The sequence below is a fragment of the Thrips palmi genome, unplaced genomic scaffold (genome assembly GCF_012932325.1).
Source record: "Thrips palmi isolate BJ-2018 unplaced genomic scaffold, TpBJ-2018v1 HiC_scaffold_5, whole genome shotgun sequence".
Taxonomy (NCBI): Eukaryota; Metazoa; Arthropoda; class Insecta; order Thysanoptera; family Thripidae; genus Thrips; species Thrips palmi.
Genome location: NW_023144632.1, coordinates 730,411 through 743,825, shown reverse-complemented (window position 1 = coordinate 743,825; position 13,415 = coordinate 730,411). Strand labels below are relative to the sequence as shown.

Sequence of the window (13,415 nt, the reverse complement as noted above, 5' to 3'; positions counted from 1 at the left end):
TCTGCGTCGAATGGTGAAAACCGAATTCCGGAATTCAAAAAAATGCAGTTTTAGTAGGTTGTGCGCCGCAAACATGCATAGGGGAAAAGCCCAGTTTCCCCAACTTCGTTCGCGTTTTTCTCGGAACATGAAATTGCAAACGGTTGCAGGCCTCTAGGGCGCAGTTTTTGAGCTACAGCGGGGAGATTTAGCATGGAAGCTCCTACGACATGCCGCTATGGTGGGTAGCAAAATATTTTGATTTGGTCAGTTTTTATTATTTTTTAACGTTCAAAATTAAACAATTTTGACCCAAAAACTTGAACAATTTTTTTTGGCATGTAACAAATTCAACTTTAAATGATTTTTGAAATGTGATTGAGGTACCCACCATATCCAGACATCTCAGGAAGGCTGTCACCAAATTTCAATGTTCTAGGTCAAACCGTTTGGCGTCCAGCGCTGCAACCGTGCGAAATGGTCTAACCTAACACTCAAAAATGTGTTTTCAACGAAAGCGCTGTACTGCCCTGGCGGATTGACTTAGTGTTGTTTTAAGGTAAAAAATCAATTGTGAGTCACATTTTTGAAAATTCCAAATAAAGGCATTTTATTTTGACCTAGTGACAAAAGTGCATGTGCGGTCTTTAACTATGGTCCTTGGACTAAGTTTGGCAGCATAGTAGCCCCGTCTATCATCCGTATTTACTAAGCTGTGGCTGTTTTAAAAATACAGGGTGAGTTTTCTCAACGTGTCAATAATTTGTAGGTAGTTTGGGCACCCCAAGGCGATCATTTTCTACCAATGAACTAGTGGGCGCAAACGTCTAAGTAGGGATGCAAAAATACCGGTAAGATTCAAAGTTACGTAAAATACGGTAAAATACGGTATTTTACCGTATTATACGGTAAAATTGGGTAACATTGATTTTTCTTGACTCTAAGGGGTAATGGTGGTACCTCTTGTGAAAATAGGGGGAAAGAAGGTACGTTTTGGTGAGGGTGTATCGGTTCCATCGTTTCATCCATACTTCCAAGCCAACATGACTCAAGAACAATGAAGCATTTTGAAAGACAAGGACCAAACACTGTGTGGGTTAAAGATATGAACTATTCTCCGACTTACTGACCCCTCCCCCTTATGTCTGAGTTTTGTGGACTTTCCCTTTTCGTAAATAAATTTAGATTTTGCCTGGTTCTTTTGATCGTAAATTAACAGCCCAAATAAACTGAAGTGCAAAAATATTGCATTTTCTCTCGTTGTCCATGTAAGTTGGCTCAATTTCATGAAAACTCTTTTTCCTGAAAGGCATCGGCGCGGCAGCCCCATGGTGTCCAATCATGTAAATGTTTATTGCATTATTCAGGTCAAATAACTAACAAGTATCTACCCCTATTTTTTCCTAGTTTCTGTTTAAAGTTAGTTTACATTATACTTATCTTGGCAACAAAGAAGTTTCTGGTTTGGATCGTGTAGTTAAATTTTAGTTTCCACAAGTTTTGCAAAAGAAGAGAACATTGACTTCTTGCTATGTTTTAAGTGCCTAGAGATAATGTCTTACACGTAAGATGGGGCGGCGCGAGGGGCAGATACAAACCAAGAGTTCCCAAGAGGCGCTGTTTGCAGTCCCTACGTCCTAATTCATCGTGTGGTAGCAAAAGAAGGGCAAATAAGTCAATATTTCAAAATGACCGAAAAATACCAATTTTACCGGGGTCTCCGTAAAATACCGTATTTTACCGTATTATACCGTTCTTTACCGGTAATATTACCGGCCTTTACATCCCTTCGCGGGCTAGGAGGGGTGCTTCGAGTCTCGTAGGGGTGCGGCGGACCTTGCAAATGTCTTTTGGGAGGGGTTGCCGCGGGTCTGAAGAGGCTGTCATGGTGGCCCCCGTTACAGTGGATCTCACGGCTGTCTTTGCGAGGGTGGCGGGATTCCTCAGATACTTCCGCGAGGTCAGTGGCACTCCCGCGAGTACTGCTAGTCCCGCGACACCCCCTCGACAGGTCCTGCCGCCCTCAGTGGCACCGGGTGCCTACCTCGTAGGCGCAAAATCCAATTACAAAACACCAATTATCTCCGTACCTAGACGTTTGCGCCCACTAGTTCATTGGCGAAAAATGGTCCCCTAGGGATACCCAAACTGCCTGCAAATTATTGACACATTGAGGAAACTCACCCTGTAGTCGGTTTTGGCCCACAATTGATTTTTGGAACCATTTGTGGGTCAGCATTGTAGAAAGCTCAAATTTGGATATGATTTGCTTAAATGCGAGAGGAATTCACTTTTGAATTTATTTTTCGGAATCGTGAAAACTGCAGGATCTGTAGCACAATGAATCAAATCTGGGTCATATCAATTATGGGCCATTTCGTCTTTTTGCTCGTAAATTGACCACTTTTGCAAGATGTTTTCTTATTTCCATTAATAAAAGGTCCCTGGCTCTCAATAAACCAAGCAGGCACGTTTTTCACTCAAAGAGGAAAAATATGTAAACAAGCCTATTTCACTGTGAGACAGATGTGAGTTAAACGTCCTGGAATAGAGACGAAACTTTTATAGTGCATATTCTACGGCCGCCGGTGTGGTAGACAATCCAACACCACACCCTGTCATCGTGAGGTATTGCTACAGTTTATAATCTATTTCAGTCAGAATATTTAGTCTGTAGGGATTGATTTGACTCCTACAGGGCCGGACTGGCCTCGGATGCCTAGCCTCTGCAGTTAGAGAGCGGTCCCCTTCCGGGTGCGATGTAAGGAACGGTTAGGGGACCACAAATCGGCGCGGCGCAGGTCCCCTTCCGAGCGCGCCCGAAGTCCCCCTCGCCGAGCGTGGCCCGAAGGCAAGCCCGAAGGTCCACGTGGGTATTCCGAGGATGGGGATAACCCCGGACCCTCGGGGGGCTTAGTCACTCAAGTAGAGTTGTCGAGCGCCTCCTCAGCAGATGTCTCCGTGGCTCCGGGGTACCACCTCTGCCTACGGCCCTTAGTATTGGTGGTTCAAATACTGGCCAGTTTTTAATTTTTCGGTTTCACCCATCCTTTTTAGTTATGTTCAAATTTTAGGTTGGACAATATGTTTTAAGAATATTAAGGTTTGGTTTATATATGGTACGTTAGGTTACGTAAAGTTGGTCAGGTCGCAAGTGACCGAAACTTGTCGCGACTATAGCATGAAATATTTTGAGAATAGAGTAGGCTAAGATCTGTTGACATTAGAAATAGATCTGCCGCGATGAGAATAAGATCTGTAGCGAGCCCGTTTGGTTTTGATTAGGATAGGTTGGACAAATTATTTTAAAAATATTAAGGGGGCTCATACATGTTAAACACACTTTGTAAAAAAATTTTTTTGATGTAGATGGATTAAGATTTTACAATTTCTGTGTTAAAACCCTTTTAGATAATTGAGTAAGCTTCATTTTGGCTTAAAGGAAAGTGACTTTGGACATTTTTTGAAGATTTAGTCGAAACGTTTAAAATTTTGGTTCTCGTAAGATTTTGTTCGCATACTTGCTCAGATCTGTGGGGAAAAAATCAGGGAGACTCATCCCTAGTAGTGTCATAGAATTGACTACAATGGGCCTTATATCTGCAATAGTTTTCAAGAAAAAAAATAAAAACAATTTTTTGTTAAAAAATTTGTTTAAAAAATTGTTAAAAAAAATGTTTTTATTTTATTTCTTGAAAACTATTGCAGATATAAAGCCCATTGTAGTCAATTCTATGACACTACTAGGGATGAGTCTCCCTGATTTTTTCCCCACAGATCTGAGCAAGTATGCGAACAAAATCTTACGAGAACCAAAATTTTAAACGTTTCGACTAAATCTCCAAAAAATGTCCAAAGTCACTTTCCTTTAAGCCAAAATGAAGCTTACTCAATTATCTAAAAGGGTTTTAACACAGAAATTGTAAAATCTTAATCCATCTACATCAAAAATTTTTTTTTTACAAAGTGTGTTTAACATGTATGAGCCCCCTTAAGGTAGCCGTCTGTCCACACCAACATACTACAATTTCCTTCTGACGAACATGCATTTCCATCTGCAGCAGAATCTAGCTCTGCATCGAAGCCGAAGACCTTCCCCTGGCTAATAGATGTTAAAACTATTAGCATTTAGGGTATTTCGATGATTATGGCTCCTTCGTGCCCCAGGTTGCCGTGCTCGGCACGGCACAAAGTCCCCTTCGGCTCCGGCCGCTCGGCACTCTTCGGCACCGCTCGGCTCGGCCGCCAGGGGGACCTGCGCGGCGGCGATTTGTGGTCCCGTATCAAGACGTGCGATGTAAGCCCCGCAATGCCCCCCCCCCTTCGCCAACAAAAAAAGGCTTATGGCGGACTGGAAGTAAGTGCTAGCGTAGTCATTCGGGGCTGTAGCGTAAGCTTAACAACCTTCGTATTGTAGTACTAAATGTGACAGAGCAGAAAAATGGAATTTACTGTGATACGTCAGTAATTCAGAAGCGCTGAAAACAAAAAATATAAGAAAAACTACCGTAAAATTCGTCTAAAATAATGGGTCAGACATGGTAGCGAACGCTACTTTGCCATCACCCGCGCACCATGGCATCGAATGATTTCGGCTGTACTATGGTAAATTTATGTTCCCTGACCTATTATGAACCTAAATCAGCAAGGGCGTCCCGTTTAATCTCGTAAAAGCTTCACGGTGCAACTTGAAAAAACACACCATTTTTCGCCTCGTTGGATGGGCGCTTTTTTCACGACTTTTTGAAGAGCCTTCCTTTGAAGCCTGATAGGAGCTGTTTCAGTCGTCGCACAGACATACACGCTATTTGGGGGGGACAAAGAAAGGTTGGAGGAAGGTCAACCGCGAAATTCAAATCGATTCAATCTCCACAGGGTCTGCAGTGACCCGTCGAAAAAAATGACCCACAATTGATTCGTGACCCACAATTGATTTTTTACCTTATGCTTTATCTGTTAAAATATGAACAATTTTTCTCTTTCCGTTTGGTTTTTATGACGTTTTTACAAAAGCACTGTTTTTGGAGTGATGTCCCCCCTTAAGTATTTTTCGCGTGTTTTGCTGTAAAATTTGGTCTTTAACACGTCTGTACCGAAATCTAACCTACCAATTACTATGCAATTAGTCAAACACAAGTTTTAGGAAGGTGCTGACAGCGATGTAGCGATCCATTTCCCTACAGGGCGGCTCGGGGCAGCCCAAAAGCATCGTAGTTGGGTCCAGATCGGCCTTCCGCGCGGAGGCGGCGCGCGTTCAGAGCGCTGTTTCGGCCATAACGGTTCGAGATACGGCAAAACGCTTGAAATTTTCGCCCTTCGGGCATCAAAATGACGTGTTTACTTGGGAGACAACTTTCAAATTCCGAAATCGGACGATTTTTAAAATTTGCACCAAATGGAACAATTTGGCACCACGAACTTTTGTCTCGGTTCAATCTGAAAAAACAAGGGACGGTCTACCACAAGCTGTATACAGAATTTTCGGCAGCTTTTTGCCACAGTGTAGGCAACACATCGTGGCCAAGTGCCAGCGATGCCGCGAGAGTAGGCAACACTTCATGGCCAGGTGCTAGCGAAGCGCCGCGAGAGTAGGCAACACTTCGTAGCCTGGTGCCAGCGAAGCGCCGCGAGAGTAGGCAACACTTCGTAGCCTGGTCCAGCGTCGCGCCGCGAGAGTAGGCAACACTTCGTGGCCAGGTGCTTGCGAAGCGCCGTGAGAGTAGGCAACACTTCGTGGCCAGGTGCTTGCGAAGCGCCGTGAGAGTAGGCGACACTTCGTGGCCAGGTGCTTGCGAAGCGCCGTGAGAGTAGGCAACACTTCGTGGCCAGGTGCTTGCGAAGCGCCGTGAGAGTAGGCAACACTTCGTGGCCAGGTGCCAGCGAAGCGCCGTGGGCGCCAGTAGGCGATACTTTGTGGCACGCGGCGAGAATAAGCTCCCTCCTTCTATGCTGCCCCCTCCAGCCTGATTTTTTTATTTTCGCTGTGTACCCTCGACCCTCGGCGAGCTCGCCGTCTGACAGGGGTTTGACGAGTGCAGCCATAAACCCGGACGGTCGCCAAAGCGTCGGACCATCGTATGGACCGAAAGGTGCCTCCACAATGGGAAGCAGGTAGCACGGCGAGCCCGGCAAGAGTCGTGGTCGGCATCGGGCCTCAACGCGATCGCTTTTATTGACCTCTCGGTGCGCGAGCTCGACCCTCGCCGTCCCTTGCAACACGTGTTCAACTGTTTCCTCTGTTCTCTCCAACCTGGACCTGTCCCCCGAATCCTCAGCTTGGAGTAAGGGAGCACTGTACCAGTTAGGATTGTCCTGAATCTGCTCTTAGTAAGGATTGTCATGAATCTACTCTGACAATTAGGATTATTCTATTAGGACGCATTGATAACCTGCACTGAAAAAAAGTCTAGTAACGATAACCAGAATCCTTGTACCAAATACCAGACTGTCTGATAGAATATAACTCAACTAGAATTCTGGTAAAAAATACTAAACTGTCTAGTTGGCCTCGGTCTAGTAAACCGTACCAGATTTATAGTTATCCTCACAATGCCGCCAGGTCCCCTTCTGGTAGTTTTTACCAAACATCCTGGTTAGTTAATGTGCTTACAAAACTGAAGTAAGAAGTCCAAATTTTAATAAAATATTTTTCGTAGTGATGAAACCTGATGTAACGTCGATTTCGTTAACGAACAACCTCTGAATTGTTTTTTTCCCTCCTCCTCCTCTCCTCCGGATTCGAACCGGGATCTCACACTTGTGAGACGGGCACGTTACCACTGCGCCACCACGTCGCCTGTGGGTCGAGGGGATCCCCACCAGGTGACTCTCTACGTGTCTGGCTCAGGGAAATACTCCCAGTGTTTCTTTCGGATTTAAGACTCCGAAAATAACGAAACCGGTTGCAGTTTACTTTTTGACACCCGAACATTTCAATTGAAACGAATATTTCGAAGTTTTACGTATGGTGCCAATTACGGAACAGTCTGGTAAAATTTACCAGGATTATTAACCAGACACCTGGTAAATGTCACAACACCCGATCTGGTTACTGCAACTGATCATCTGGTGAGAGTTACTAGGATTCTCGTATGAGTAACTAGTACTCGTTTAACTAGGATTGGTCTGGTACTTTTAACCAGACTTTTTTCTCAGTGTGGAGCGTGCTAGACTCTTTCCTCCGCACTGCGCCATAGACAAAACCACTGAAAAACCAAACGTCAAAAAGGTGCCATTTGGGCCTCAAGTGTTGGTGTGGTCTGGACCACGATAGGCCACGTTTGGAGTGGTCTGCACCACGTTTGGTGTGGTCTTTACATGCAATGACCAAGAGCAGCTCCAGACAAAAAATCACTTGGCCGGGGACCCCCCTCAGATCTGGCTCCCTCCCGTTTTTTCGGTTCCTCTAGTGAATACGAATCGCCGAAACACAAATAGGGCCGGATCCAACACCGATTGGCTTTTTGGTAGAGGTCAAAAACTCCTAAAAATGGGTGTCGCGAAGGGGCAGCTTCGCGACTTTTATTATTAGTGAATTAATAATCGCACTGATTACCAATATTTGTACAGGTCACAAGAATTTCAATCGTAGTTTCAACAGTTTATAACAAAGTTCCCCTATTGCTATGACGTATCACCAAATTCTTATATATGAATAAAACAGGGATCCCGTAAACCCCGCCGTTGTGGCCACCGCTAAGCAGTGCCTCAGCGAATCCCTCGCCAAGCCCGTCCAGCCCGCCCTCAAGAAGGTGAGAGAAGTCGTGAAATAGACAGTGCTCACTCAAGGAGAACAGAATCGTCACGAAAATCTCATCGTGAGCTATTTCAAGTCACACGTACACTCGTGCTCACATCGTGGTGAAAATCCGTCACCTGCACACAGTAAAGACTCTACGAAGAACCGCTTCGTAATAGGGTCACCGTGGGGAAGAACTGGACAGGGGAAGAACTGAACACCCCATATTTTACTCCGAATGCCGTATGCCTACACTGAGAATCCAAACGCTATGAGTATAGCGTCAATTGGTGCAATGCAAAAGCATTGCACATGAAGAGCAATGCCTCCCATTTCCCATGCATTAGCATAGGGCCTTTTCGGGAAGCATTGCACCAAAGGTGCAATATGGCTGAGGCATTGCACGTATGGTGCGATATCACAGCGCATTGCACCATACGTGCTATACTCATAGCGTTTGGAATCTCAGTGTAGGCTTATCAAGTTTTAAGTAATGAACCACTGATGCCTCTGAACAACTTTTGATGGTTTTTATGCCTGTGCGTATGCCTACGTTTGGGGTAATTTAAGTAAAATACGGGGTGTTTAGTTCTTCCCCTGTCTAGTTCTTCCCCGCCCTGACCCTACGAAGAAAATGAAGGCATTGTAAAATCTAAGAAGTGCTTCGTTTTATGATGCAAAGCCCTTCGTAATACCAAGCATTTCTTCTTAGTACAAAGCAATTCTACAATGCCTTCATTTTCTTCGCAGTTATGAGGCACATGCTTCGTAGGCTTTTAAGAATGCTGCGTGACGATTTCGGTCTCCTTGGGAGTACTACAAGATTGCAAACTCTATCCAGGTGTGCACACTGTGCAACTCTGTACACAGTGTGCATGCACACTCAGAGTTACTCTACTCCACACCAGGTATACTTTGGAGTTCTCCACTCACACTTGGTTTGACGAAAGGGGTGTGTGAATCAAGGATTTTCGTTTCACATAGAGTTCAAATCGAATCTTAAATTTGTTTTTGAATCGAATCATAGAAAAAAGGTGCCGAATTGAATTCGAATCAAAATTAACGATTCGATGCTCACTCATACTTTCCTGTCATTTTCGGATTTTTTGTCTCTAATTTGTCCACCTTTGTTCGAAGACGAACCATCAATGATGTGAAATTTCGAATATTCGAATCATCAATCGTTCGGCAGTGTGCTTTGACCTGACTCTTCCGTGCTGCAGGCTTCCTACAACATCAAGCAGCTCGATGAGATCGACAGGCGCATTAAGGCGTGCCAGTCCGGCATCGTTGAGACCGCGACCTCCACCCCCGCTGCCTCCTGCCGCTACGAAGCCCGTGTCAAGGCCGGCAAGGGCTACCCCAAGGAGTCCCTCGTCGACTTCCTCGCCCCGTGCCTCACCGGCATGAAGGTTGACTCTTCCATTATTTCAGAGTCACAAAAATGCATCACCGCTTCCCTGGCCAAGCCTCTTTAAACCTGATAGGTTAATCACCAATGACGCGAAAGCGACAATGTCTGCCTCTCATGAATATAAATAAAATAGCTCAAATATTGCACTTCTGTTGAGATTATGAGTTACGGATGTTCCCTGAATAGAGTACTCCAGAGAAGCTCTGGCCGAGAGAAGAAGAACAAAAACGGAAGTAAGAAATTGCAGTTTCCGAGAAATATACGCTGCGGATCCTCATACGCAGCGTATATTTCTCATAGAAACTGCACTGCAAGAAAAAGTGTGGATATTATAACAAAAGTACAACAAAAACTGTACAATAAAAGTACAACAGGGATTGTAGAAAGTACAACGAGAATTGTACAAACCACAAGCAGCCCTGGACTGCCCAGCACTCGTCATGCCGGTTCCGTTGTGCTTTGTACAACAATTGTTGTACTTGAAAAGTACACTAAATCCCTAAACAAAAATTTGCCAGAAATTTGTGTTATATTTGCTGTGGTTATTTTCTGCAGTGCACTACAAATCTAACTGTCTACTTAGCACGCACTTTTAGTACATGGTTGGTTACTGACGATAAAGCCCGCAAGAGGCTGAGAGTGCTGCAGCACTCTCATGAGAGTGTAAGAAATTTCCCGTAGGAAATGGCGTAAGCTATACGAACGCAGTTTTTCTTCGTATTACGTAGGTTTTCTGTGTATCCTACAATCGAAGTCAGAAAAAGATTCCTGTGGAGCAATTTTGCTCCGTATTATGCTTGCGCCGAATGCACTGTAACTTTGCTCAAATCTTACAGCAAGACTCTTACACACTCTAAATCACTGGTTTTCGGACAAAGGGGTGTAAGTCCTCAAATGAAAATTTGTGGGTATGTAATGAAAACCTTCCTGCATCTGAACCATTAAGAGTTGCAGGAAAAGACGTATACATTTTAGTATATGAATTTTCATGTCTTATCCGCCTGAATGTGTCATGATTGAGTTGTCACAACGGTTTCGGAAATGTATGGACTTACGCGGTTTTGATCATGATGTTTGTGCTGACAAAAGGGCACATGTCCACCGTTTTCTGAGAAAAACAGCACAAGTCCACGTAAGTCCATACGTTTTCTGACAGAACAGCACAAGTCCACCTATTTTCTGACGAAACAGCGCAAGTCCATAGATTTCCTGGACTTACGCGGTTTTGTCAGAAAACAGGTGGACTTATGCTGTTTGGTGCAATGACAAAGATACACATTCAAGGCCTGCAATCAGTAAGGTTTTGCTCACAATCAAAAGTAGCGCGTCAGGCAAATGGATTCTATAGAACCAGAATCCTTGTAGGCTGCACTATCCTTTTGGAATGTATTCCCCATTTCTGTCAAAACAGCACAAGTCCATCGGTTTTCTGACAAAACCGCGTAAGTCCATAGATTCCCTGGACTTACGCGGTTTTGTCAGAAAACCGATGGACTTGTGCTGTTTTGTCAGAAAACGTATGGACTTACGTGGACTTGTGCTGTTTTTTTCAGAAAACGGTGGACTTGTGCTCTTTTGTCAGAAAATTGGTGGACTTACGTCCTTTGGGACAGTGCGGTATCTCCGCAAGCAGCAGTCATATTGACGATCTGACAACACCAGGTTGTGCGGTTTTGAGTGATATATCCGAAAATACACTTCACTCAATTTTTCGATTTTATGGACTTACACCCCTTTGTCCGAAAACCAGTGAAATAGAGTGTACTTGGGAGTAGGCTACGCCGTGGAGATTGTACCGAGCAAGCTGTTGAGGTTACTTCAGTTCGACCAGTGCGCTGGCAGTTCAGTCGCTGCCCCAATTGGCAGTCCTTTTATGAGCTTACTCGGCTTAAAACAGCTGCATGACGTGATGTCGTCTAGCTGTCGAGGGTTTCTACCAGACACCGTTTATCGCGAACCACCGACATTTACACTCAACGTGCACTTGTCAAAGAAGTATTTTGATATGACTTCCGAGAATATGCGCTATCACATTCGTTTGAACGCTAGTGAAACTCGAGTTAAACACTCTCCTTTTCCAAATCCTCTAAACAGCTTCTTTTAAAAGTGAACACACTTCTCGTTCTTTTCCGTCATTTCCATCACCTGAACAAAATGAGCCCAGCTAGTACAAAGTCGAACAACTTAAAACTTTCAACAATTGTGACTCTACACATTACTTTTCTGTAGGATGGATCCACTTGTAGTGACATCGCCTCCACTGCTTCTAAGTGTAGGACAATTACTCACTTTCGGGCGTTGACCAAAATGTCCTACGCTGCCAAGATCCTGCTGAGCCTTTTCTTCGTAATACTTAGTATTAAGACAGCGCAGCGAGTAGTAGCCTATGGTGAACCTATAGTATCACGACTAGAAGCGTACGGCAGCTTTGTTCATCTATCAGCACACGGTAAAAACGGAACCTGGTTTTCCCAGGAGGCCAATGGTGAAGGTATAGGCGATTTCCAGGAAGTTCCTGGGAAAATCAGGAACCGTTTTTACCGTGTAGCCATTGATTTGTCATAATGCCAAAATTTAAATGTTAATCACAGTGTGGTCGACCCTTGCACGGGCACTAGCACATTTTTGTCTTCACCTGCAAGTGTGTACTTGTCCGACACTTCTTGGATTGGCAGTATGCAATATGCTCTCTTTGCGCTGTCATAACTTGGACGTGAATGCAAGGGGCCCAGCGTCGGCGCTTTTCCACGGACGCCAAACATCCCCGCCGCCTGCCTATTTTATTTTTACATGTGTGCGGTAATGAATTGAGATGTGACGTCATTTCTTCTGGTCATCAGCGGAAAGAAGATAAAGTGGAGTACTACGAGAAGCTCCAACAACGGGAAAAAAAAACACATATGGCCCGACACTGATAGCGCCACCTATCCAACACAGTGCGAAACCTTAAAAACAACCCAGCCATTTTGGGGGGTGTTGAACCCCTGCGACACCCAGGTTCGTGGTCACACGATTTTCTGCAGTTCTTATTGATGAAAGGAATCTAAAAACCGAGTGCGGTACAGTTCAAAAGCAGGTGTTCAAGTGTGTCTGGAGATTCTTATAAGCACGTATGATACAACTTCGTAAGAAGAAGAAGTCTGAAGGGCCCAGATAAGCCCACAGACTGCCCACCATGTGGGCATGTATATCTGGCCCAGACTTATCGTAAAAGTTGAAAGGTATAAAAGGAGTCAGGGCAGGAGCCATGGGCACGCTGATTGACACCATAGCACGGAGTGAGCTTCTTGCCGTCCTCGGACTGCTGGCCCTTGTGGGGACAGTCCCATCAGTATGTGCCTATCGAGTGTTGGGCATATTTCCGATCCCGGCTAGCAGCCACAACGTCATGTTCGAGGTATGCGTCTCGTTATGTTAATTAAGTGCTCTGCCAAACTAAGTGTACTCTAGAAATTCAAGTGCTGACAAAGTATACCCCACCTAGAGCCAACCTGTCATGCACACTCCACCTGGAGTCAGCCTAGCATGTACACTCCACGCTGGAGCGACTCTTCCTGGTGTGGAGTAATTCTCTACACTTGGACGTGTGGAGCTTACAGTCTGCACACACGTGTTGTTGCATGCTGTTTAATACAGAGTTTCTCTGCTTTGCAGGCCACGATGCAGGCCCTGGCGGACAGCGGCCACGAGGTGGTGGACTTGAGTCCCTTTCCGCTGAAGCAGCCCCGCGCCAACTACACCGACGTGGACTTGTCGAAGGAGCTCCCGACCTACGTGAACAGCATGAAGTTCACCGAAATGGTGGACTTTGACTTGATGGGATTGTTCGACTTGCTCGATAGAAATACTGGGCCCGGCCTTTGCCGCAAGGTGTTCCAGACCAAGCAGTTCCAGGACATCATGAGTGGAGCCTACGGCAAATTCGACGTCGTCTTCACCGAGATCTGCGGCTCTGACTGCTGGGGTCTTCGTACCAGCAAAATCGGATTCCTTGTCCAAAATTACGCTTAGAGAACTTTGACGCACTCATCTATCTCATTTATTACCCGATCTGTGACAAGTCTTCACATTTACCGCAATTCTACTTAAAGTAAATGCCTTACGTGATTGCAAAACTTTAGAAAGCTGCCATTTCCAAACTACTTGAGCTACAGCGGTGAAATTTCACACCAACTCTGACATCACTTGGGACAATATTTAGACTGAATATGGGGCGGAGACGGTCACGCAAAAGGTGGTTTATCTGATCTAAAACTCCCCAGAAAGAGGGTTTTTTCATTTTTT

At 45.0% G+C, this 13,415-nt stretch overlaps 2 protein-coding genes across 2 annotated transcripts; both read left to right on the top strand.

Moving 5' to 3' along the window:
* The first annotated feature begins 6,079 nt into the window (after nucleotides 1-6,079).
* On the top strand, nucleotides 6,080-9,279 carry LOC117650710. The gene is made up of 3 exons (XM_034394291.1): nucleotides 6,080-6,090; nucleotides 7,643-7,730; nucleotides 8,941-9,279. Exons 1-3 carry the CDS (start codon nucleotides 6,080-6,082, stop codon nucleotides 9,193-9,195), a joined length of 354 nt encoding a protein of 117 aa, XP_034250182.1. The 3' UTR covers nucleotides 9,196-9,279.
* Nucleotides 9,280-12,363: 3,084 nt separating this feature from the next.
* On the top strand, nucleotides 12,364-13,160 carry LOC117650519. The gene is made up of 2 exons (XM_034394003.1): nucleotides 12,364-12,528; nucleotides 12,786-13,160. Exons 1-2 carry the CDS (start codon nucleotides 12,379-12,381, stop codon nucleotides 13,140-13,142), a joined length of 507 nt encoding a protein of 168 aa, XP_034249894.1. The 5' UTR covers nucleotides 12,364-12,378; the 3' UTR covers nucleotides 13,143-13,160.
* The last annotated feature ends 255 nt before the right edge of the window (nucleotides 13,161-13,415 follow it).